We start from the raw sequence: 27,833 nt of genomic DNA, 5'->3' as shown, positions 1-27,833 counted from the left end.
CATATTCTTCATCAAAATCATCTTGAGATTGACTCAAAACAAATTGTAACGGATCATTAGATTGTGTCTATAAAAACTTAGAGAAAACAAGTGAATCAAACACATCAACCGAACAACAATCAAGTGAACTAGAAGGGTGAGAAAGAGATTCAAACACTTTGAATTGTACAGTTTCTTCTAGCACGGTCATGGTGAGAAGACCATTTTACACGTCTATGATAGTCTTTGCAGTAGCCATAAAGGGTCTCCCAAGCAAAATAGGTAACTCATGATCATGTATAGGAGCTTCTTCCATATCCAACACCACAAAATCAGTAGGCAAAATTAGTTTGTCAACTTGAACAAAGATATCTTCCCCTATACCTCTTGGATATTTCACTGATCGATCAACAAGTTGCAATGAAATAGTTGTTGCCTTTAAATCCCCCAAACCTAATTGAAGGTACATTGAATAGGGCATTAAATTGATGCTAGCACCCAAATCGAGCATAGCCTTTTCCACTAGCTTGTCTCTAATGGTGATATTGATAGAAAAACTGCCTGGATCCTTAAGGTTTGGTGGGAGCTTTCTTTGAAGTACATCACTCACATTTTTCAGACACCACCACCTTCTTATTAGGTCCATACTTTCTCTTATAGTTGTTCAGCTCCTTGAAGAATTTCCCATACGCTGGCATATTCCTAATAACATCAAGGTAAATTAACATTCACTTTACTTAAAATATCAAAAATTTCTTTAAATGACTTATCCTGCTTGCTTTTGGCAAGTCTTCTAGGAAATGGAATGGGAGGAGTGTAAGGTTTTTCAGCCTTATGAAGATTTAGAGCTTCAAATGAAGAAGTGACATTGCTTAGTTCGTCATTTGGTTTCTCATTCTCTTCTTGAGTCGCACCTGCATTCATATGATCAGATTCATTATTAACTTCATTGCCAACTCCATTATTAATAACCTTACCACTTCTAAGTGTAGTAATTGCTTTGGCCTGCTCTTGGTTCCTTTGAATATCACCGGTTGTCTCAAAAACTTTTCGGCCTTTCTTTGACTCAAAGCATCTGCAATTTGACCTAATTGTGTCTCCATTTTGGTTAGACCAGCCGAATGTTGTTGGAGAGTATTATTGGTAGTTTCCTGGAGTGGAACGGTGTTTTGGGCTAACAATTTGACCATATCTTCAAGTGTAGTGGCAGGTTTTGGTTAGAAATTTTGAAACTGATTTTTATTCTTCCATGAGAGGTTTGGATGATCTCTCCAACTAGGGTTATATGTATTAAAGTATGCATCATTCCTTGGCCTTTGATTGTAAGAGTTCATGAGATTCACTTGCTCTTGGACAAATTCAGGATAAGCCTTACTAGCTGAGCATTGATAAGTAGGATAACCTGGTATGTTCCAAATAACACATACCTCAGCTATCTTAGGCACCATATTGAGCACAGAATCGAGCTTCTTTTCCAAACTAGCCACCTGCAATGCAAGATTATTATTAGAACTCATTTCATACACTCCAGCTTGTTTACCTCTTGTATCTTTGTATTGAGCATTAGATCCCAACATGTCATAGATGTTATATGACTCTTGAGCTTTCTTTTTCTTCAAAGCTCCACCTGCTGCATTGTCAATAGTAGATTGACATGTTTGGGTTAATCCATCATAAAAAATTTGCATTTGTAAGTAAGGAGGTAACCCATGATGTGGATATTGAAGCAAAAAGCCTTTGAAGCGCTCCCAACATTCATTGAAAGGTTCTTCATCATGTTATGCAAAGTTGAAGATTTGCCCTCTTAAAGTAGCTATCTTTTGAGTAGAGAAACATTTCTCCAAAAATTTCTTAACTACGATATCCCAAGTGGTGAGTGAACCAGGTGCTAAAGTCATTAGCCAACCCTTAGCCTTATTTTTCAATGTGTACGAAAAGACCCTCATCCTTAGATTTGCTTCATTCATTCCCTACAAAGGTACACCATTCACAACATTATAGAATTCTTTAATATGGGCTATCGGATCTTCGTTAGGTAAACCATAAAAAGAAGGAAGCATGTGAAAATGTGAAGATTTGAGATCATAGTTTCTAGCTTCAAGAGGCAGCAAGATGCATGAAGGTGAATTTGGTATAATCGGTTGAGCATAATCCTCCAAAGCTCGATTGTCATCACTATTGTCAGCCATCTTTTCTTCTCCGTCTGAATTAGAGTGCTCAGAATAAGCACCTACACTCGCTGATCTAGAAGATTGATCATCCTCTTCTTCACGGTTAATTTGAGCACTAGTTGATAGAAAGTTCTCAAAAATGTTGCTTTTTATACGTTCAAGTCTTTGGCCTATCTCAGCAAGTTTGTTGGACATAAACTACCTAAGAAATAGAACGAACACAAATGGAATTTAGACTGAAAAGGAAAATAAATAGGATTTGAAGAACAAGCAATTATAGGGGGTTGAAATCAGTCCCCGGCAACGGTGCCATAATTTTGTTGTGTTCCTTCCGAGTGCAATATATGGTTAGTATAATGGCATAAGTAAGGGTGTCGAACCACATGGACTGATTAGATGTCTATAAATTATTAGCCTTGAAAGAACCCTAACTAAATAATGAAAATAACAAATTAAATGTAGGTTGTGTGCTGTTAATGAGAATAGCTAAAAATGCATGAAAAATGTAACAACAAATGATTTGTTGATTGAGAAATGATGAGGATGGGTCTGGATTTCGAGTTCACCATTACAAAACCAATTCCATGTTTATAAAGTTAAACCGTATTCAATTACAACCTGTTTCCAGAGTTCGTTTTACATATATATGATCAACCATATAATGTGTGGTTTTAGCATGCAAGAAAACGTTAAAGAACCAACGAAAATACATGGCAGGATGTTTGCATAGAATTCTCTTCATTTATTCACATGTCTACCAAGATTAAGCATGATGTTTACTATAATCTTGATCAAATGATCTGTAAGAAATCCTAATAGTGATCAATCATTAAAATTAGCAAACAAATTTAACAAAAGATATAATGAATGAAACAAGAGACAGATTGATGAATTGAATATTTTAACATAAAAACATGGATCAATTGTGCAAGGCTACATCGAAATCCCTAGCTATGAATTTAGTTACACATCATGTTCACAGAGATGAAATTGGAAATACACAACATGAGTGAAAATAAATCAAAGAGAGAGGAAACCCTTGAAGCAATTTTGATGTTGAACTTCTCCAAGAATAGCCTGTCAGATGAGTCTTCGATGATGTTGGAGAGTATAGAATGGGTGGAGTTTTGAGTGTGGATGAAAAGAGAGAAAAATAGTGACTGAAGTTGTGAAATTCACTCAGAATGAAAGGTGTATGTAAAAGTAGCTGAAAGGCTAGGTTTTATGTTGTTAAAGAGCTGTTACAGATTGCCAATACATTCCAGTAAGTAGGCATTTAATTCCTATGTTTTTGTGCTGTTATTAGTCTTACAAAGAGCCATATTCATCACCATATTCAGTTTCCACTTTTAATTCTTTGTCTACATCAGCATCCTTATTCAATTCTCCACTTTTGGCACGATTTTGCCTTATTTGTCCTCAACTGAGCTCCAAAATACGATTAGTTGCACACTAATACAAAAGAGGGTAAAATGCAACTAGTTTAACTCAAAAATATCACAAAGGGACTAGGAATGGATGGTATAAATGTATGAAATATATGAGTTATTACATTGTAATTTCCAAATTGGAACTTTGACACAAGTGGCCTTTTACCACAGTAGTGGATATGTGTTGAGTGTTGTGTTCTTTTCAAGTGCAAATATAAGGATAGTATAATGGCACAAGCAAGGGTGTCGAACCACAGGGATTGATTAGAACTCTACAAATTACTAGCTTTATGTGAACCCTAACTAAGTAATGAAAATGAAAACTGAATTTAGATTTTTAAAAGCTAAAGTAACTCAAAATGAAAGACAAGATAAAGATGAAATGATAGGTTGATTCAAAAATAATGGGAATGGAACTAGGGATGCCGATTTCATCATTACAAGCCAATTCCATGAAAATAAAGTCAAAACACGTTCAACTCTCCAATCTGCAACTAGGGTTCGTTTTAGTCATTTATGATCATCCATTTGATGTGTGGGTGTGATCAAGTACTCCTAATTTGCAACCTAGTTGTGATGTTCAACTTAAATTACCAACTAAGAATCCATTAAGAACAAGAAAGCTTCAAAGAACCAAAGAAATCACATGACAGGATGTATGCATAGCAGTTTCTTTATTTATTCACATGTCTACCAAGATTAAGCATGACGTGTACTATAATCTTGATCAAATAATCTGTAAGAAACCCTAATGGTGATCAAACATTAAGATAAACAAACATATTAAACTATAAAATCAGTGAATGAAACAAGAAAACAAATTGATGAATTGAATACTTTAACTTAATAACATAATAGTTTTGCAAGGCTACATCGAAATCCCCAGCTATGAACTTAATTACACAACATTATTACAGAATATATAAATATTAAGAACAACATGAGTGAAATTAAATTCATGGAAGAAACCCCCTTGAAGCAATTTTGATGTGGAAATCCTTCAAGAACAGCGCGGTTGCGTGGTGTCTTTGGTGGCAGTGGATGGTGAAGGGAAATAGGGTTTTGTTTCTAGAAGAAAGACCAAAGAAAGAGAAGTGAGAGAGCTTTGGGCGACCCCCAAAGGGGGTTTATGCAAAAGTGATTTGAAACCCTAGTATTTATATGCTAAATGGGGTTGTAGCTGATTGCAAGGTGATCCCAACCATTAAGCCAAAGTTTTGAACGTTTTTCTTTATTTGCTCCTCCAAATCAGGGTAGATATTCCAATTCCTTTCCCATTCTGCTCCTGTCTTCTAACAAACCAGATTTGACTTGGATTCTTTATTTGGGCTTCAAAATAGGCCACTAAACTTCTTTTCACGTTTGAATAACGGTCAACCCCAAAAATGACATGTTTTCACTTCTTTTGTCTTCAAAGTGGTCCTAAAGTACATGTAACTGTGCACTAATACAAAATAAGGTAAAATGCAACCAATTTAACTCAAAAACATCACAAAAAGATTAGAAATGGATGGTATAAATGCAAGAAATATATGAGTGATCATTGAGTGCTTGCATGATGGTATGGATTCGAACCCCGTTAGTGACTAATTTAACATCTAATCTTACAAAATCTATCATTTGAGGAGGACCAAAAAAAAAAAAAAAAAAAAAAAAAGGAACTTTAGCAGTTAGTTTTCGTTTTGTAAACATTGACGAATAAACAAAGTATTTATTTATATGAAACAATACTGTTCACTATCATTTAAAATGACTCCAAACTCCAAACTCAAGCATAAAAAGGCAAGCATATTTGCCTTTAACCAACTAGCACAGCCCCATCAAACAACCATGGTAATATCATACCTTAATTTTTCATCCATAAAAAGTTATATGGACACCAAAAACTAATGTGGGTCGACTTATACTTTTTTTCCATTCCTTGATTTTTAGGATTTTCACGGTGATTCATGTGAATTTGATTTCTACATATAAAAAATTAGGTTTTTTTAGTTCGATTTTTATAACACAATTACTACAATAGAGTGAATTTGATTCTTTTTCCTTAATAGAATTGAAATTACTCTCCATATTATTCAAATTTTTCAACCCACTATGGATTTTCATGTTTGATAACCAAAATCAATTTTTCGACGCACCGTGGATGTCACATCCCAGGTCGGGATGTGGTGGGGGCTCGGGCTGGGATTTGACAATGGAAGGCTTAGTACACACATCAATAAGAATCATGCATACTCATTTTCTTTCATACTCATGTTGTCGTTAAATGAGATCTTAAATTTACATCTCTGATATTGAATTCAAACTCCAAAGTACATCTCCCAAAAATATAAAATAAGATGTAGATATCATTTTTCTATCTCAAATTTGCATCTTTCCTTAGAGATGCTAATAAATTAAAAACCAAAAAATCATTAATCCCACATTACCCGAGATCAATAGAAAGGCTGAGCAGGACCCTTTGCACAGCTTTCATTCATTTGCAGAGCGTTGCCCCAGAAAAAATAGTTGGCTCTAAATTAGGAGCAAAAGAAGTTTCCACCTTTCCATCGACACACACCCTCTCTTTAAGTAACTTTCACCACTATCTTTATAGAGGCAAGCAGCAGCTGCAAATCCTATGCATTTTTATTTTTGTTTTTCCGGTTCTAAATCCTATGCATTTTGACTCTCACCTCCTCAAATCAATCGACTTTTAACCAATATACCCAAAAAGTTTCCTCACCCAATATCGATCCTTCCATACCATACCATACCATACACCTCTCTTTGCCTCACACACGACCAATATCTTCCTTCAGTTGTTGAAGAATCAAGAGAGAGAGAGAGAGTATATGCGGCCATGAAATATTATTGGGGTAAGAGAAGGAAGCAGCAGATACGAGTGAGAACAAGAGAGGTGGCTTGCTTGTCTCTGCTGGTGTTGATGCTGCTTCAGTTGGAGACTCCAAGTTTTGCAGCGGCAGCAGCAGCAGCTGGATATAACAATTATAAGGTAAAGTCCAGTACTAGCAGATTCAAAGCAATCCCAACAACAACAGCTTCTGAAATCAATCCCCTTAATCCTCCACCCAAAGGTGTTTTCAAGACAAATGCAGATCATAAAGTGGGTGATCATGATGCCGAAATCTTTGGCGTTGATAAGAGGACCATCTATACTGGCCCAAATCCTCTCCACAATTAGATAAGTTTTGATTAATTAATCAGTATCTTCTGTTTGGGGAGACCCTCTTTGTCTCTAATGCTTGAAATTTATATTTCCACATCTCCCCACTTCTTTAAATTACCTTCGAATTTTTGGGGCATTTTTCTTCCATAAGGTTGTGCTTAAAACTGTTCAAAGCAATGTTTTCCAAGTGGTCTTACAGATGTATATCAATGTTTACCTTCGAGATTTTTATGAGAAATTATACTTGAATTTTATATTTTATTTGTGCGATATCCTAATCTATTTAAGTTACGCTACAAGGGAAAACAAAATTGAATCGGAGTGCAAGAGCAGCACAGTCTTCTATCTAACTTGACTGAGCCGACCACTGTAAATTGTATTCAAGTACTCGTAGGAGTAAATCTTTGTCAGGCAATTATGTATAAACATGAATGCCATTAATGGGCTTGGTTGTGTAATGAATATTGGTCTGCTGACTCTGCTTTACCTCTTCATTGTGTCTGAAACACAAGCAGTAGACCATGTGTCATTATATAATTAGAGGGAAATTTTATTTTTTAAATTGTTAATTTTTTAGCACAAGTATCTCATAGTTTATACATTGACACATTATGTATTACTTCGTGTTTGGAACACATTGAAAAATCTCTCCTTCATTTGGTGCTATTGATATTGGTGTAAAAGATTGGATCCTTTTTTTAAATGGACTTTTGAAATCATTTGGATTTGGTTGTCCAACTATAGTTGGCTATATGAACATATATGCATGCATCTAACCAATGTCTCATTCTCCTAATGTGTGTTACCATTTTTCCATTTCTGAAAATGTAGATTTAGCAACAATTTATGTTTATTTTATAGGAATTAATTTGGCTACTCAAACAATGAGAAGGAATTCCTTCTCAAAACACTTTGTGATCAATTTAGAGAACTGTGTGCTTATGAACTATTAAAATTATAAAATTTAAAGGTCATCTCTAAAAAAAATAATAAAATAGGAGATTTTTAATCATTGAACTGTATAAAAACAAATAATCAAACTTAGTAAAAGCATTACGACCATACGTCTATTTGCTACAGTTAATAAACGTCCTTATTTTAAATTAATTTTTTACATAAATAATTTTTTTAAATAATTTATAATATCAATTGTTCTGACCATCAAGAACCAATTGGTATAAATTTACAATTATATGTGGATTTTGTTGTTCTTTTACTTCTTTACTTTTTCTTTGGCCTGAAGTTTGTCGCACCTTTGGGAAAACACCAATATGAGTGCTTTGACTGAATAAAAAAAAATGAGTGCTCAAGTACATAGGCGTGACATGCACTAGCTAGCAAGAGATTTTTCATTGTGTTTAGAATATGAAATGGTATACTATGTATCACTCCGCTTAAAACATGGAGCATTTCTATGTTTTACGGTTTTTACTTTGTTTTTTTCTTTTGTTTTTTTAGAGATCATCTCCAGTTATGGGTTATGTGGAGATTTATAATACATATGTATTTCTCGTCGGCCAGCAAGCTATCTAATGGACAATCCTAAAGGAATATGAAATACTTATTTTGACAAAAAAAATTTAAATATTTGTGTATATGTATGTTCTTTTTTTTTTTTTTGCATCTCCAAGAGAGAAAAGAAAGTGATAATCACATGGGTCGGGGAGGATGTGATATCAAATTTGACTTTTATCTCGGTCGTTGAATCAAAAACCACATTTACATCTATGATAAATATAAAATGAAAGTAAATGTGATATTTAACATCTCAATTTTACACTTATCAATTAGAGATGCTCTAAAACATTTTTTGCTCAGTCGGAAGATTTAAATATTGATCCATCCCCATGTGTTGCAACAGAGTTATCTTTATTTTACTGAATTTATTACTGAAGAAAAATATCATTAACTGTCACATCCCGGTCCGGGGTCCACCATATTCTGGATCCACTCCACCACCGTAGCACGATATTGTCCACTTTGGGCCGCGACCCCGCCCTCACGGTCTTGTTTTTGGGAACTCACACGAGAACTTCCCAGTGGGTCACCCATCATGGAAGTGTTCTCATGCGCTACTCGCTTAACTTCGGAGTTTCAATGGAACCCGAAGCTAGTGAGCTCCCAAAAGACCTCGTGCTAGGTAGGGATAGGAATATACATATATGGATTACTCCCCTGGACGATGGGGGATGTCACAATCCACCCCCCTTAGGGGCCCGATGTCCTCGTCGGCACACTTCCGGCTAGGGATTGTCTCTGATACCAAATTGTCACATCCCGACCCAAGGTCCACCACATCCCAGGCCCGCTCCACCACTGTAGCACGATATTATCCGCTTTGGGCCCCGACCACACCCTCATGGTTTTGTTTCTGGGAGCTCACACGAAAACTTCCCAGTGGGTCACACATCATGGGAGTGCTCTCGTGCGCTACTCACTTAACTTCGGAGTTCCGATGAAACCCAAAGCCAGTGAGCTCCCAAAAGGCCTCGTGCTAGGTGGGGATGGGAATATATATATAAGGATCACTCCCATAGGCGATGTGGGATGTCACATTAACAGTACATTTAGATGAGAAAATTTAGGATTACTAATATATCAATAAGAGAGTAGTTAGTAATGCTAGTGATGGTGGCAGCACCAGTGATGACGGTAGTGGCAGCGGCAACACCTATGGTGGGGGTGTTGGCCATGAAAATGTGATTATGGTAGTGGTGACGGTGGTGATGTAATGGGTGGCAGTGGCAATAGTGATGGTAGAGGAATGGTGGAAACATGATCATGGTCAAAGGAAAAATGTGGTGACGACAAAGAAGATGATGGTGGGTTGGCAACAATTAAAATGGTGGGAGTAGCGATGATGCCCATGGAAATGTGGTGGTGGGGATGTGGTGGCAATAGTGGCAGCGGTGATGGTGGAGGAATTGTAGCGGCAATAGTTGTTGTACATATTAAACTACAACATTTATTTTTATTTTTATCTAAATTCTAAATTTATTTCTCTCATCCAACACGGTAGTACTTAAACAATTGGTCGTAGTGAAAAAATTAAAATGTATCTAGAACCTCCCATGAAAAGGGTTACTATATTATTTTTCATGTCGTGTGCTTCAAATATAATTAGGAAAAATACTTCTCTCTACAAAATTGGCGAGGATTTCCTACACAAAAACAATTGGTGGCAGATTTACGGAACATCCTGCTTATGATTGGAATCAGTTATATCATAAATGACTCTATAAAAATTAACTATGCAAATACTTAATAAAATATGAGACAATTTAGTCATCAAACTGTATAAAAGCAGATGATTATAATAAATAAAAATATTATGAAACGTTTATCTCTTTGTTACTATTAAATGCTTTAAAATATTTATTTTAATATAATTTTTACAGCGATAATCTGTATAAAATATTTTATATACAAATTGTCCGTATCATAAGCATATAATTGTTTTAATCGACCACAAACTTATTTTGATTTCCTCTCAAAACATCTCACATCATCTAGGGGAGAGGATCATCTATGCCTTATATGTACATGCCCACCTCCATATAGCACGAGGCTTTTTGGGAGCTCACTAGCTTCGGAACTCCGAAGTTAAGCGAGTTCGGACGAGAGCAATCCCAAAATGGGTGACCCACTGGGAAGTTCTCGTGCTATGATAGAGTCGAGCCCAAAACGGACAATATCGTGCTACGATGGAATCGAGCCCGAGATGTGACATCCTCCGTAATTTTGTGAAATCAAGTATGTCTCTATAGGCAGTGTGCGATGAGAATAGCTTATTTTAAGCCATATTCTTATAAATGTTAATGATAACTCAGGTAGACTCGTGTCGAATTTGTCCAAGGCCATCCGTCAGTCTTAATTTCTTTGTCTACAATGATTAAGGGGCAGGCCCCATGCAGTTCTCATTTTATTCTCCTTTACATGATTTGCCGGTCTACATAATGAGATAAGACTTTTTTGTTGTTGTTTTTGTTGATGTTGCTATTGTTGCTATTGTCATTGCTGCATTATTTGTCAACCATATATAAATGTCGATTTATACAAAAAACAGTGGAGCAACAATTTATATGTTATTTTCTTAAAAAAAAAAAAAAACAATTTATATGTTATGGCCTGATTGGTAGGAGAATGCCTTATATAGAACAAACTTATTACCATTATGACGTACTAGTCTAATAATATAGTGTTATGTGTTTTTTTTTTCCCATGTGAGTAGCGACATAAGTTATTAGATTAGACTCTTACATGGGCCGTGAACCCATTTTATGCAAATTACTCTAGCCTGTAGGTTTTCTAAATTTAATTTAATTTAATATATACTAAAACTCAAAACAAACTGTTTTACTGTTCGTAGGCATAGTGAAGAGACGATTTTACCCCTGTTTAATATTTATTATTGTATGTCTACCACTGTCTGATAAAATATTACGCTCTTTATTTAAAAAAAAAAAAAACCCTCTCCCCACATTCAATCTAACTATTAAATCTACCTCTAGAAATTCAATCATCTACACCCTTCGATTATTAAGTTGGTGCCCTGTTGGAACCAGAAAAACGACAAAAGCCTCTATGAATGAAAGTTCAATATGCACTTGAATTGCAGGGAGAATTTCTTATTGAATTAAAGAGAATCAATGGCGTATGATAGCCTTACAACGAAAATGACAAGAAAGCAACAACCCACGATTTTACAGCTCCTAGAATTGTGGTATTTGACTAGGTTGAAATAGAAAATGCAACAAAACTTGTACCTAAAGAATAGGAATTATTATCAACTACATAAAGCAAATCCTAAAAACAAGGAAGTCTAACCTTAGTGGCTGATAGAAGCATATTTATGCAACTTTGTTATTTTATTTATTTACATTTATATAGTTAATTTCCTTTTATTTTGGTAATTTAAGTTATTTTCATATTATTGTAGGCCCAGTTGGTAAGGATGACAATAAATAGCCAAATGGAGCAATTTGGAGCAGTTTTGGACTTAGATTGGATAGCATATGGGCTGGACGTTTTTGGTGTTTAAATGGTGTTAGACATATGCTAAACTCTGGAGAAATTAAAGTTGAGGCTTGGAAGGCAAGGAATTACACAAGAAAAAGGAATCCTAGTTGGAGAGGAACATTATCTTATCCTATCTTATCCAACATTATCTTATCTTATCTCCACCTGCAAGGAGGAATCCTAATCACATTCCAACAATTCTAATTCTGAGAGTTCTATAATAATTTAAAATGCCAAAACCTTTTCCTCCTTGGATTCAGTTGTTCCCCATTACATATATGAAATTCCTGTAGCGATTTACGGTGCGCCACACCTACCATTCATTCATTGAAGTTGCTGGAATTTTCAAAGTTCTTTCTATCTTTGTTTTAAGTTTCAATGTTTATTTTAGATTGCTTTTCAGTTATGATGAACAAGTGTAATGAAGTTTATTTTTAGTTAGAGGTGAATTCGAAGCCATGATCATATGTTTTATATAAATTGATTACATCCAGTTATTGTTTCATTAAACATGAATGCGATTTACTTATCTGCTTTATTGAGAACTTATTCTTGTATGTTTATTAAGGATGCATACTTAGTTTGCATGCAAGGATTTGATGCTAGAATATAAGGGAATTTCACCTAATCGTTATGAACTTATATTTGCAAGTAGTAAAAGTCACTAGTCATGATTGAGTTAAGTAAATTCTTGGCAAAAGTATCATGCTTTTCATAGTTACGAATGCTTTGTCAATGCTTATGATTTTCACAGAACTTAATGATCTTTGAGATGTATCTCTATCATGCTTTTCATAGTTAGGGAACTTGAGAAGAATAATTTGGTTGCGTCGCTAAGTCCAATTTAATGAATTTATGAAAATCTGAGAGTTAATTGGTGCTGTTCACAATTAATTTGGGGCATTGTCATTCATGGTTTATAGGAAGAATAAGTGGAAATCGATTTGTATGCATATGATTCATGTGTGGAGAAGAATCCTTTAGCTATCCTTTCATCCATATTTCATTCACAACTTAATTTACTTGCTGCCATTTGCTTTTGTTTTTATTAAATTCATCCAAAATCCCCAGTCATTGTTTTGTTGTTAATTTAACTTAGTTTTTAGTTTTATAAGTTTAATTTATGTTGGTTAGCATCCCTTCTAATCCCCTGAATAGAACCATCCCCACTTACTCATACTACGATAGCATAATTTGTAGGGTTTAATTTGTGTGTTAGTTTCTACCACATCAAATTTTGGCGCTGTTGTCGGGGATTAGTTAAATTGCTAATCACTCTGTTTTTTGTTTATTTTTGATATTTGATTTAGTTTTATTTGTTTGATTTCAGGTACTAGAGAAGCTGATGCGAACTAAATAAGCACACAAATTAAAACCCTCTTGTGACAATTGTAGTATATGTATAAGTAGGGATCGTTCTTAACCGGGGATTAGGAGGGATTACTAAATCACTTGGAAACTGACTCAAAAACGTAAAACAAAGGTTAAAACACTAAACTAGACTCAAAGAATGCAAAACTAAACACTTAAAATACTAAAACAAATCAAAAGACTCAAAACAGCACCAAAACACTCAAAACTGCCTTAAAAACACTTTCTGGGCAGTTTTGAGCACTTTGACTACTTTGGACGAATTTGGGTAATAAAATGAATCAAAACACTTAGAAACACAAACTAAGACACTTTCTAACTACATTGGACAATAAAGTAAAGGGGGATTGAGTTTTTGACGAAATTAAACTAAATGCACAGAATGTAATTCAAACAGATTGTAAATATGAATGTGATGAAAATATGGATGAAATGCTAACTAGAAGGGTCTTCTCCACACATGTTACACTTGCATACAAGATGATTTTCAGTTGGTCTTTCGATGAATTATGAAACTCAACACCCCGGGTTAATTATGTCCGCTTAAATTAACCGTCAAGTTCTCCTTAAGTTAATGAATTGGATGGGACAACGCATACGCAATTCAAAACATTCTCCAAAAGTCCTTTATGTGAAAAGCACAATAAAGATACAATCAAAGATCATTAAGCATCATGAAAACTATAAGTGTTGACGAGGCATTCGTTACTATGATGAGCATGAAACTAGTGCCAAGAATTCATTTAACGCGATTGTTTATAAGCAACCTCCACTACTTGTGAATATAAGTTCATAACTATTAGGTGAAACTCACTTATATTCTAGTGTCATATTCATGCATGAAAATTAAGCGTGCACTCTCAATAAACATACATAAATAAGTTATCAATCAAACAGTTAAACAAATTGAATCCACAACTCATGAAATTCCAACCAAAGGTAATCAATTCATATTGCAAGCATAAACATGGTTTCGAATCACCCCTAGCTAACTAGGGATTTAGCCTCTCATGTTCACAGAAAGAGAAATAAAATTGAATTTAAACATAGAGAACAAAGGATTGATTACACCTAGAACGCCCAACGAATCCACTTGAATTTCTGCGCGTTTCAAGCCCTCTTTCTCCTTTCTTCTTGCTGCGGCAGAGAGGTTGTATGGTGTGTTTGGATGATTTTCTGGTTTAGGGATGGATTTAGGGCGGTTTGGTGGTGCGGCAAGGTGGTGGGATGGTGTATGGAGGTGTGGAAGGTGGCTGGAAGGGTTATGGTGGCTGCGGCAAGGATGGGGGAAGGCTGGAATGGGTGGTGAAGGCTGCGGCAATGGTGGGGAGTTGCTGGAATGAAGGGGGAAAGCTGCGGATTAGGGTGAATGATGATGGGGGTGACGGCTTAGGGAGGATATGTGTATGATGGTGGCTGAATAGAATGAATGAATAAGGCTCTAGGGTTAGAAAATAGGTGCGGCTGAGATGGTTTTGTGAATGAATGGAAAGTTTAAACCTAGGGTGCGGCTAAAAAGGATTTTTGTGGCTGAGATGCTTTTGTGGCTGAAAAATCTGAAAAGAAATAATGAGAGGTCCCTAGGGTGCGGCTAGGTGGTGGAAAACCTAGGGTTTAAGAAAATCAAACCCTAGCTTATTTTTATTAACTAAAATTAAATTAAGAGCTGCTAGAATTAGGGAATTAAATCAGAAATTAAAGGGGATGACTGCAAGGTGCGGCTAGGGTTAGGTTAGGAGAGGGAAATAGGGTTTAAGTACCTAACCTTGGACAAAACTACCCCCCCCCCCTTGCACGGCAAGGGAAGGGAATTAGGGGAAAGGCATGGCAAGGAGGTTTAAGGGGGCTAAGGCCTTTGTTTTGTGTCCTAAAGTACCTACAAGGCCTTCAAAGTGGCTAGAAAATACGGACGTTTAAGATTAGGAAAGGTTACCAAAACGGGAAACCTAGGGTTAACTTTCCTACTTCAAGTAGGAATCCTTGTTTGAGTAGGAATCCTCGTTTTGGTAGGAATTCATCATTGGAGTAGGAATCCATCGTTTCTTCAAGTCTTCAACTCATTCATTCCTCTTTTGCTCCAAAAGTCTCCAATTTGCATCTTCTTGCATACTTTGGCCTTATAATCTGAAAATACACAAAAGTGGCCTTAAACACTAAAATAACTAAGTAAACACAACATAAATGCACGAGAACAAGCTAATTAAGTCGCATGAATATGCTCCTATCAAATTCCCCCACACTTAACTTTTGCTAGTCCTCGAGCAAAACAAAACAACTAAAGTAAACAAGACGAAACAAAACAAACAAAACATAACCTAAACCTTCCAACGTTTGCCTCAGGGATTTCCAATGAAACATGACATGTCAAAGATCATTACTCACATAGCTTTTCGTCTTCCTTCCCCTCAAGCACATACTTAATCATAGTCACCATTCACTAGTTCGCATTTAATCAATTAAAACACATTTTGAATGTAGTAACATGCCTTAGAGAATTCCCTCAATTCCTCACTAGTTATGCACTCAATTTTCACTCAGATTTTCTGACTACACACCCTACACTAGTTATATGTGAGAAGATTGATGTAAACATGAAAAACTAATACTCACATACGTTATAACAAAGAAAGCAATTTCTGGAGTAATTAAACGTGTTTAGATATGATCTCATGAATAAAATGCTACTACTTAGATGCGAGAACCAGTGACACCATATGCTCATACCAAATTCAAACTCCACAATTGAAATGCACAACACTCAAGATAGAAGTCAAGGGTTGTAACGTGGCTTGGGGTATTGGCTAACAAGGAAAGGTAGGGATAAACAAAAGTTCTTTAATCAATAGCAAGCAAAGTAATGAAATTGAGACTTAGAATTCACTTAGACTGCAGAAATCAACTTTTAGACAAATAGGGGAGATTCAAACAACTCTTAGGGCCTAATTCATTGTTTTGGGCCCTTACTTCAACAACCAATACTTTTCAACTCTTTTTTTTTTTTTTTTTTTCACAACTTCTTTTTTTTTCTAGCCGTGCCTATGGCACATAAACTCACATCCATCATCCTTCCCCCAAACTTATTTTCTGCAACACATTAATCAAAAGGAATTCATTGTTTACTATGCTTCAAGAACAAGGGTGTGGATGGTCCTAATCTAGGCTAGGTGAGGATAATATGGGTTAACAAAGAACATGGGCTAACACGGCTCAAAGGGGTTAAACTTAAACACAAAATGAATGAAGGGCACACGGCTATTTGGCTTTTGGTGGTGGTCACTACACAACTTCATCTTGAATATGTGTTATGCAAATCAATAACATGCTTTGAATGAAATGGGCATGAGTTCTAGCATTTGGAACTAAGTGATGAAACGCGTTCTAAGTAGTAACCAAGCAAAGAATAATGAGATCATGCAACGACTTTAGAAAACAATGATGCACAGATTATTACTCTCCAAATAAACGTTTAGGCTCAAGTCTCACAGGGATGTAGCGTTAGTTTGAGTTCATTCCTTCAAGCATGTTACAAAAACTAATTTTTTTCTTTGTAATTACATGTGAATTCGTAAACTATAACTACAAACAAGCATAAACCAAAGAGTATATCAAACGTCCATCCATGTTTGTAACTTTCTTTAACCATCATGCACTTAAAAACCAAATCCTCATCATTGTGTTGGAAGGTGACCTATGACACAAATTAACACACAAAAACAACTCTTTTTGGGTTTTTCAAAACAATTTTTCAAATTTTTATGGGATTTTTGGATTTTTAAGTCAACACACACTAAAACACTCTAAAATAGCTTAAAAACACTTAAAAACAGCAAGGAACAACATTGGAAGTTATGGGTGATAAAATCCCACGAATTTGCATCAACACATTTAGTTACCCCCCCCCCCCACACTTAAATCAAACATTGTCCTCAATGTTTTAAGCTTAAAATCACACTAAACACAAGCAAACACACAAACATCAACTAAACACACTAAACATGGCAGAATGTAAATAACAAAGAGAAGAGGTTAGGGACGCAAATCTGGTTATGGAGTGTAAATTCCATCTTCTCCTTGGTGATTGAATGGGTTGCCTCCCACGAAGCGCTTGCTTTAACGTCTTGCAGCCGGACGACGTTCTGCTCATTCCCCATTGGAGCCCACGGCATGCAATGGGATCTCCTTCACAACATGCTCTTCAACACTTTCATAATATGGCTCACTGAATGGGCGAGGATAATGATCCTCTATGATGGTGGTGTTTTGGTTCCGAACGTCCATGTAAATGCTCCCACCACCTTTAAATCGGTTGGATACCTGCACCAAAGAAGGTAACAACCTATTAGTTGAAATGGGAATTGGAATTGGGATTGGAGACTTACTAGGATGTTGTGGCAATGCCCCTAGGGCAGCCACCATCTCGCCAATTTTATCACTAGGCACGACCATATTGGGTGTTTTTAGGGTAGTGGCGTGCTCCTTGTGCTCCACTCCAATTCCTTCCTCGATCATGGTTCTAGATGCATCCTTCTTGATTGGTGCTGAACGTTCCGGCCCTAAATTTTTAATTATACCAATGGCAAAACAAGAATGAACATCATTAGTATTCTTAATGGATTCAGAAACTTTAAAGTTAATAGTATCACCACCAAACTCCATAGTTAAGGCTCCCTTGGCCACATCAATCTTAGTGTGGGCTGTTTTCATGAAAGGTCGTCCAAGTAAGAGTGGCGATGGTGGAGAGTGGGTTGAATCCTCCATGTCAAGCACATAGAAATCTGCAGGAAAAATCAAGTGGTCTACCTGCACCAAAACATCTTCCAAAACTCCTCTCGGGTATGCATTAGATCGATCAGCTAATTGTATAATAACACCATCATTTTTAAGCTCTCCTAGATTCATAGATGCATAAACAGAGTATGGCATGACATTAATTGATGCACCTAAATCTAGCATAGCATGTTCGAACCTTGTATTACCAATTACACAAGGGATAGTGAAACTACCTGGATCTTTGCATTTAGGTGGCAGCTTTCTTTGCAATATGGCAGAGACATTCTCACTTACATGTACCACCTCTTTTTCCCGAATTCGTTTCCTTGTTGTACAAATCTTCTTCAAAAACTTAGCGTACTTTGGAATTTGTTTTATTGCATCAAGGAGCGGGATATTGACATGCACCTTCCTAAACGTCTCCAGGATGTCTTTTTCATCCTCCTCTATCTTGGCTTGCATAAACCTGCTAGGAAAGGGCACGTTTGGTGGAATCACATTAGAAACAATTGAGTTTGGACCTACCTTACATTTGTTGGACGGCCTAGGAGCTTGAAGTGGTTGCGGCAAAGGTTGCTCCACCCTTGCCGTGGCTTTGCCCTTCCTCTCTTCCTCTTGCAACAACCTTTCATCCTCTTCTTAGCTTGATTTTGGTGGTTGTGGGGTGGTTCCAACTTCCTTGCCACTTCTTAAGGTGATTGCATTGGCGGTTTCAAAGCCTCCCTTCGGATTTGGAATGGTTGAGCTAGGGAGCTTGCCTTGGTCTTGGAATTGCCCTACAAACTCCGCAATCTGCCCAATTTGCTTCTCCAATTGATCCACCCTCTTATCTTGGTTTTGCATGGCTTTGGCTTGATTTTCTTGCCCCTGAGACAAATTAGTTAGTAACTTAAGAAGTGTATCATTGTCTAAAGTGTTACCTGAACTTGTTTGGGCAAATTGTGGAGGTGCTTGTGTGGGTGCGTATGGCTTGGTGAAGAAGCCCGGGGGTTGTTGCCTAAAGCCTCCTTGTTGTGGCGGTTGTTGGGGCTCCCTCCATTTGAAGTTTGGGTGGTCTCTCCAACCTGGATTATAGGTCTTAGAATACGGATCGTTCCTTGGTTGGTTTTGGCCCTGAAATCCAATTGCATTTGCGCTTTCCCATCCACCATTTTCAATGAGTTGTGGGCACTTCTCAGAAGCATGTCCTTGAATAGAACACATCCCGCATACAATTGGTCTTTGCATCCTCATCCCTTCGACCATTTGAGAGACAATGGAAGTAAGATTAGCTAACTGTGAATGAATGTCGGGTGTGGAACTTACCTCATGCACTTGCTGCCGTGGGGGTCCTCTTTGGCCTACTCCTTCGTATTGTTGAGCGTTCAATGCTCGATTAGCTATTAAGACCTTGGCCGCCATGGGTGTCTTGTCCACCAATGCTCCACCCGCCGAGGCGTCAAGCATTTGACGTTCAATTGGTAGGAGCCCCTCGTAGAAGTATTGTAGAAGCAACTCCTCCTTCATCTGATGCTGTGGACAAGAAGCAACAAGGGATTTAAAACGTTCATAATACGTAGGAAAAGACTCACCTTCATCTTGCTGAATTCCACTTATCCTTTTACGTAAAAGGATGATTCGAGAAGTTGGGAAAAACTTCTCCAGAAATGCCCTTTTCATGCTCTCCCATGATGTGACGGTTTCGGGAGCTAACTCGTACAACCAATCTTTTGCTTTGTCCATTAAAGAGAATGGAAAAGCCTTCATCTTCAATATGCTTCCATCGACGTTAACGGGAGTCATGCTTGAACACACCACTTCAAATTCCTTCAGATGCTTGTTCGGATCCTCCATGGACAACCCATGGTACTTCGGAATGTGGTGAAGCAAACTTGACTTCAACTCGAACTCCTCGGTCTTACCTTCGGCCGGTGGGGGATATTGGATACACAAAGGTGCTGCATTATCCAATCCCAAAGCAGAAAGCTCCTTGAGTGTCCGGGTGTCCACGGCCATGCCTTGTGGTTCTTCAAAGATCCCTGCCGTGGCCTCTTCTTCCTCTTCTAGGACTTGTTCTTCAAGGTCAAGTTCCGGGCTTGGTGGATTTGATTCGTATTGCTTCTTCTTTCGTCTCAAAGTCCTCTCAAAATCGCTGTCAAAGTCCAAGATATCCTCACGAATTGGTTGAGAACTCCGAGTCATACACTAGTACCTAAAACAAGAAGAACAACACTAGGTCAGAAACTTAACAAAAATAAAGTAAACAGAAAGTAACAATCCAAGGGATTAGCAAAGTTGCTAATCCCCGGCAACGGCGCCAAAAATTTGATGCGAACTAAATAAGCACACAAATTAAAACCCTCTTGTGACAATTGTAGTATATGTATAAGTAGGGATCGTTCTTAACCGAGGATTAGGAGGGATTACTAAATCACTTGGAAACTGACTCAAAAACGTAAAACGAAGGTAAAACACTAAACTAGACTCAAAGAATGCAAAACTAAACACTTAAAATACTAAAACAAATCAAAAGACTCAAAACAGCACCAAAACACTCAAAACTGCCTTAAAAACACAATCTGGGCAGTTTTGAGCACTTTGACTACTTTGGACGAATTTGGGTAATAAAATGAATCAAAACACTTAGAAACACAAACTAAGACACTTTCGAACTAAATTGGACACTAAAGTAAAGGGGGATTGAGTTTTTGACGAAATTAAACTAAATGCACAGAATGTAATTCAAACAGATTGTAAATATGAATGTGATGAAAATATGGATGAAATGCTAACTAGAAGGTTCTTCTCCACACATGTTACACTTGCATACAAGATGATTTTCAGTTGGTCTTTCGATGAATTATGAAACTCAACACCCCGGGTTAATTAGGTCCGCTTAAATTAACCGTCAAGTTCTCCTTAAGCTAATGAATTGGATGGGACAGCGCATGCGCAATTCAAAACATTCTCCAAAAGTCCTTTACGTGAAAAGCACAATAAAGATACAATCAAAGATCATTAAGCATCATGAAAACTATAAGTGTTGACGAGGCATTCGTTACTATGATGAGCATGAAACTAGTGCCAAGAATTCATTTAACGCGATTGTTTATAAGCAACCTCCACTACTTGTGAATATAAGTTCATAACTATTAGGTGAAACTCACTTATATTCTAGCGTCATATTCATGCATGAAAATTAAGCGTGCACTCTCAATAAACATACATAAATAAGTTATCAATCAAACAGTTAAACAAATTGAATCCACAACTCATGAATTTCCAACCAAAGGTAATCAATTCATATTGCAAGCATAAACATGGTTTCGAATCACCCCCTAGCTAACTAGGGATTTAGCCTCTCATGTTCACAGAAAGAGAAATAAAATTGAATTTAAACATAGAGAACAAAGGATTGATTACACCTAAAACGCCCAACAAATCCACTTGAATTTCTGCGCGTTTCAAGCCCTTTTTCTCCTTTCTTCTTGCTGCGGCAGAGAGGTTGTATGGTCTGTTTGGATGATTTTCTCGTTTAGGGATGGATTTAGGGAGGTTTGGTGGTGCGGCAAGGTGGTGGGATGGTGTATGGAGGTGTGGAAGGTGGCTGGAAGGGTTATGGTGTTGGAAATGTGCCCTAAAACCAATCATATGATGATACTTTATGGACATTTCACATGTTAAACTAATCTAGTTTAATATTAAGGGCAAACATTATTGTTTGAGCTGTCTCATATAAATGTTATATGCTTAAACGATAAGTCCAAGGAATATGTGATTGGGAGAATGCGATCTAAAGAAGTTAGATTCATGAGACCATTCTTTCGTAGACACATCCTAAACGTTCCTGATCATAGGATTGCCAATTGGGCATTGACAGTCCGTTAAGATCAGTACGTGCTGTGTCTTCTCTCAGGGAGAGTGACTAGTCTCGAGTCATTGGTGTGAGTGACACCAAGACAAGCATGTAGGTGCTCAATAGAGAATGAGTTCACTGAACACGATCAACGAGGAGTTCTCATATTCATGTCACATGAGAACTCATGGTTGGGATAATGCAAAGTAGTCCTTTGACCTGAGGCATCACAGCTGTCTTGTGGTTAGGTACTTGATCTTTGATTATGTCAAAAGTCACTCTATCAGGGTGTCCACGGCATCGTCGGGGTTAAGCCACTTAGCCATGGAGGCAAGTGAATGCGCAACAAGGGATCTCTAACCTTCAAACTGTTTGAGGGAGAATACTCTATGATATGATTTAGAATCTCTGGCCAGAGTATGAATGAGATGTTGGAATGCGTTCCAGATCACATTCAAGGTAATCATATAAGTACAAGATTCACATTGGATAGTAGACATGAATAAACTATCAAACCAAACAATGTGGTCAAGAGTATTGTATTAGAGAAAGACCGTATTGCATTTGTAATCCTAAAACTGAATAGGTTCTCCACCTCTTCTGATTAGCTTGGGTAACCATGACATGCTGCTAGGCGTCAACCATGGTTTGTGGAAGCCCTAAACGTGTATAATCACTAAAGGGAGAATTGAAAGTAAGTTTCAATTCACAATCGATTAGAAAGAGTTTTTTAATCGCCCACTGCCTCGCTAAAAGGAACCTAATGGATCGTTCACCGAGTAAGGTAGAGTTTGAAGAAACAACGGAGATGAGTAAGAATAATTAAATGGTTTAATTATTTATCTAAGGCTAGGATTAATTAATATGTTAATTAATCAAACGAATAAGTTCGTTAAAGACCTCGGGTTAGTTTTGGGCCGCAAGGCCCAATGGGATTTGAATGTCAAGCCCATTAACTCAAGTTGTATGACAACTTGAATAAACAAAGGGCTTGAAAGCCCAATAAACCCTATAGGCCGGCCATGTTAGAAGAATAGGGCTTTTGGTCCATTAGGTCACTTATTTGAAGGGACTATATAAAGGACTTTATAGCCTAAAATTGATGTGTGGTAATTTTTGGGGAAAGGATGAGAACACAAGCTCTCCTTTCTCTCTAAAATTTCGGCCACCTTGGAGGGATCATCTAGCAATCAAACTCCTCCAAGGTCACTCATTTCTTCTTCATTATGCCTTGGTGATGAATCATTAGAGGTTCTCAATTTTGGGAACTTGGAGAAACCTTTTCATCCATCCAAATCCATGGATCTAAGATGCAAGGAATGAAGGCACTCTCTTTGGGTGATTAGCCTTTGCTTATGCAAAGAGGAATCTACAAAGGTATTGATTTCTCAACTCACTTTGTTTTGAGTTGAGTCTTGGTTCACCTATCTACTAGGCTTTGAAGTTCATGGGTTAAGTTTTGTTTTTGAGTGCATATAAACATGATTCCGCCTTTTAATTGTTAATTGCATGTTGTTGATGTTGCTCAAATGAACTTGTTTTTTCACAAATCTTCCTTCATATGGTGGCTGCGGCAAGGATGGGGGAAGGCTGGAATGGGTGGTGAATGCTGCGGCAATGGTGGGGAGTTGCTGGAATGAAGGGGGAAAGCTGCGGATTAGGGTGATTGATGATGGGGGTGACGGCTTAGGGAGGATATGTGTATGATGGTGGCTGAATAGAATGAATGAATAAGGCTCTAGGGTTAGAAAATAGGTGCGGCTGAGATGGTTTTGTGAATGAATGGAAAGTTTAAACCTAGGGTGCGGCTAAAAAGGATTTTTGTGGCTGAGATGCTTTTGTGGCTGAAAAATCTGAAAAGAAATAATGAGAGGTCCCTAGGGTGCGGCTAGGTGGTGGAAAACCTAGGGTTTAAGAAAATCAAACCCTAGCTTATTTTTATTAACTAAAATTCAATTAAGAGCTGCTAGAATTAGGGAATTAAATCAGAAATTAAAGGGGATGGCTGCAAGGTGCGGCTAGGGTTAGGTTAGGAGAGGGAAATAGGGTTTAAGTACCTAACCTTGGACAAAACTACCCCCCCTTGCACAGCAAGGGAAGGGAATTAGGGGAAAGGCACGGCAAGGAGGTTTAAAGGGGCTAAGGCCTTTGTTTTGTGTCCTAAAGTACCTACAAGGCCTTCAAGGTGGCTAGAAAATACGGATGTTTAAGATTAGGAAAGGTTACCAAAACGGGAAACCTAGGGTTAACTTTCCTACTTCAAGTAGGAATCCTTGTTTGAGTAGGAATCCTCGTTTTGGTAGGAATTCATCATTGGAGTAGGAATTCGTCGTTTCTTCAAGTCTTCAACTCATTCATTCCTCTTTTGCTCCAAAAGTCTCCAATTTGCATCTTCTTGCATACTTTGGCCTTATAATCTGAAAATACACAAAAGTGGCCTTAAACACTAAAATAACTAAGTAAACACAACATAAATGCACGAGAACAAACTAATTAAGTCGCATGAATATGCTCCTATCAGAAGCAAGACATGGCAATTACTAATCTTCAAGCTCAAATGACGAATCTTACTTCTCTTATGTCGCAGTATATCGAAAGGTCCACAATACAAAGTGTGGCTACATTTAGTGTGTCCTATAGGCAAGGATATCAACCTAGTCGCCATCCTTAATTAATTGAGAATGGAGGTTGGGATAGTGTCAATGCTTGGTGTTATCAAGGCCATGATCAATCAAGGAACAACTTGTTCCTTGGTGAGATCATGAAGAAAGTGAAAACGAACATCGATGTGTTTGCTACGACCATGCATTACTGGATTCTTTGAGAGTTTGATGGTTAAGATGTTGTTGCAGTACACCATTGTAGACTTACATTGATTATGACTGAGCTCCTTTAAAATTCTCCTTAACCATACTATGCAACAAGCACTAGATGCCACAAAAATAAACTTGGCTTCAGTGGTGGAAAAAGTAACCACTGGCTGTTTCTTTGAGGACCAGGACGCAACACCTGAACTCATAAAAAAAATAACATATCCCAAAGTTCTCTTTCTATCATCCTGATCACCTTCATAATCACTATCCAGGTAGCCCATAAGTTCCCGATTTCCTCTCTTCTTGTAGAATGCCTCAAAACTGATTGTTTCCTTCACATATCACAACACTCTTTTTGCCGGTTGTAGATGCATCTTTATGGAACACTCCACATATCTACTGATCAAACTAACTATGACCATTATGTTAGGACGTGTGGCAGTCAAATACATGAGGCTTCCGACTATCTATTTGTAAAGTGTGTTGTCTACCCTTACTCCATCTTCATCCTTCATGAGCTTAGACCAAGGAACTATTGGATTATACACTGAATTACATCGATCCATATTAAATCTATCCAACACCTCCTGTGCATATTTTCGCTGGCCAATAAAGACACCATCTGGCCTTTGCATTACCTCAATACCAAGAAAATAACTCATGTTTCCAAGATCAGTCATATCAAATTTAACCATCATGGATCTTTTGAAATCATTGAACATAATTTCATCATTTCCAGTGAATATGAGATCATCAACATAAAGACAAACAATCAGAATTTTACCTTTATTTGCTATTTTGATAAATAAAGTATGCTTATATGGGCACTTCTTGAAGCCTTCCTTGACAAAATAAGACTCTATATGACTGTACCACGATCGAGGAGCTTGTTTCAATCCATATAAAGCTTTCTTAAGCTTGTACACCTTGTGTTCTTAACCCCTTTTCTCATAGCCAAGAGGTTGTGCAACAAAAGCTTCTTCATTTATCTCTTCATGTAGGAAAGAAGACTTGACGTCTAGTTGGTAGATCATCTAACCTTTATGCGCATCAAGTGAAGTCAAAACTCGAATGGTATCCAACCAAGCCACTGGTGCGAATACCTCAACATAGTCCACTCCATACTTTTGACTGTAACCTTTTGCAACGAGCCGAGCCTTGTACTTGTCCACTTCTCCATTCACATTGAGTTTTGTTTTATAAACCCACTTCACCCCAATAATCTTGCTGCCAGGTGGTAGTTTTGTCATTTCCCAAGTATCATTTCTTTCTATTGCTTCACTTTTTGAGTTCATAGCTTGCCTTCACTTCTCATTTTTCACTGCATCTTCATAAAATATAGGATCACTGTCAGTGAACAAAGCTAAGTAAGGAAAGTCCACCTCTTCTTCCTCAGAGAGACCTTGACCACTCTCATAGTCTCTCATCCAACCTGGTGGTCTTCGTGTTCGTCCTTCATGAGGTGCATTTTCATCTATCTCCACATTAGACAAGTCTTCTGGCAAATCACTATGATCTATTTCACCAATGCTTTCATCTTTTTTAGTAATGCTAGCTTCAGAGTCTTCTTCATTGTCTTCACCTTCTGTACCCTCTTCTTCATCTGTCGCCTACTTAAGATCAGCCACAATGCTTCTTTGTGACTTTCATCCTAATTCCAACTTTAATCTTCTTCAAAAACTACTTCTCGGCTTACAATTATTCTTTGAGAAATTGGATCAAATAATCTATAAGCTTTCGACTCTTCACTTACCCCAAAAAATATGCATCTCAGACACTTGTTGTCAAGCTCAACCCTCTTGGTATCAGGTACATGGACATGAGAAATACATCCAAAAATCCTAAAATGACTCACCCTAGGTTTTGTTCCATTCCATGCCTTTTCTGGAATCTTGTTTCTCACAGCAAGTGTTGGGCTTCTGTTAAGAACATGCACAGTCTAGTTGACTACTTGGTGTGATATATAATAAGACACAAATTAAACCCTATAATTGTAGTATGTGTAAGTAGGGATCATTCTAGGCCGGGGATTAGAAGGGATACTAACTACTCTAAACTGATTTAATAACACAAATTTAAAATTAAAAATAAAAAACTAGACTTATATGACTCAAATTAAGCTAAATAGACTTAAAACACACAAACTAAGTTAAATTGACTCAAAACAGGACCTAAGGAGTAATTTGGAAGAATTCTAACTTATGTTGACTCAAAACACTAAAAAGAAACCAATTTAAACAGATTCTAACTAATTTGACACAACAAAGCAAAGGGGATTGAGTTTTTGACGAATTTAAAGTAAAGACAAACATATTTTAAAGACTCTAAACAACTTGGACGAAATTGGGTGTTTAAATGGGTGAATGGCTAGCTAGAGAGTCCTTCTCCACACATGACACATATGCATCTAAATCGATTTCCAGTTATTATTCCTTTAAACCATGAATGACAATGCCCCAAATTAATCGTGAAAAGCACAAATTAACTTTCAGATTTTCCTAATTTCATTGAATTGGATGGAATACGCATTGGCAACCAAATTATTCTTATCAAGTTCCCTAGATGAACAACATAATAGAGATACAATCAATGATCATTAAGCTTTGTGAAAATCATAAGCATTGACATGACATTCGTAACTATGGACTGCATGATACTCCTGCCATCGATTTACTTAACACGATTGTGACTAGCAACCTCCACTACTTAAAATATAAGTTCATAACGAGTAGGTGAAATTCCCTTATATTCTAGCATCAAATTCATGCATGCAAACTAAGTGTGCACCCTTAATCAACATACAAGAATAAGTTATCAATCAAACAGATAAGTAAATCACATTCATGTTTTACGAAACAATAACTGGAGGAAATCAATTCATATCACATATATATTCATGGCTTTGAATTCACCTCTAGCTAAAAAGAAATTAGTTCCTCACGTTCGCAAAACAAAGACAATTAAATTTAAACATTGAAAACAAAGAATAGAATACACCAAGGAACGCTCCAACAATCCAACGTCTTGAATGGCAAGCATGGCTCCAGGTGGCTCCTCCTTTCTTCCTTGCTACGGCACAAAATGGATTTGTGTGATTGATGGATGTGTGTTGTGAAATTGTGATGAATGATGGGTGGTGGTGAGATGGCTGAAGGAATGAATGTTTGAATGAGTGAATGGATGCTAGAGGGTGGTGTGAATTATGGTGAACGATGGGGTATTTATAGGGCAGGGATGTAGCACCAATGTCATGATTGGAGAGGGATTGATATGATA

General features: G+C 37.2%; 1 protein-coding gene and 1 non-coding gene across 2 annotated transcripts; one reads left to right on the top strand and one right to left on the bottom strand.

Moving 5' to 3' along the window:
- Positions 1 to 205: 205 nt before the first annotated feature.
- On the bottom strand, positions 206 to 25,807 carry LOC125473530. Its single transcript, XM_048576442.1, has 5 exons — positions 25,661 to 25,807; positions 1,382 to 1,466; positions 746 to 893; positions 590 to 681; positions 206 to 432 (listed from the first exon to the last, which is right to left on the bottom strand). The coding sequence occupies exons 1-5, from the start codon at positions 25,805 to 25,807 to the stop codon at positions 206 to 208; spliced, it is 699 nt and encodes a 232-aa protein (XP_048432399.1).
- LOC125473619 lies at positions 1,684 to 1,790 on the top strand. Its single transcript, XR_007255456.1, has one exon. It is a non-coding gene; the product is annotated as a small nucleolar RNA R71 (small nucleolar RNA).
- Positions 25,808 to 27,833: the final 2,026 nt, after the last annotated feature.

This window comes from the organism of the source record quoted next, unplaced genomic scaffold (assembly GCF_019419815.1).
Source record: "Pyrus x bretschneideri cultivar Hongxiangsu unplaced genomic scaffold, Pyrus_bretschneideri_v1 Contig9, whole genome shotgun sequence".
NCBI classification, from domain to species: Eukaryota; Viridiplantae; Streptophyta; class Magnoliopsida; order Rosales; family Rosaceae; genus Pyrus; species Pyrus x bretschneideri.
Note: the sequence above shows the minus strand (reverse complement) of the source record. Positions and strands in the feature narration are given on the sequence as shown.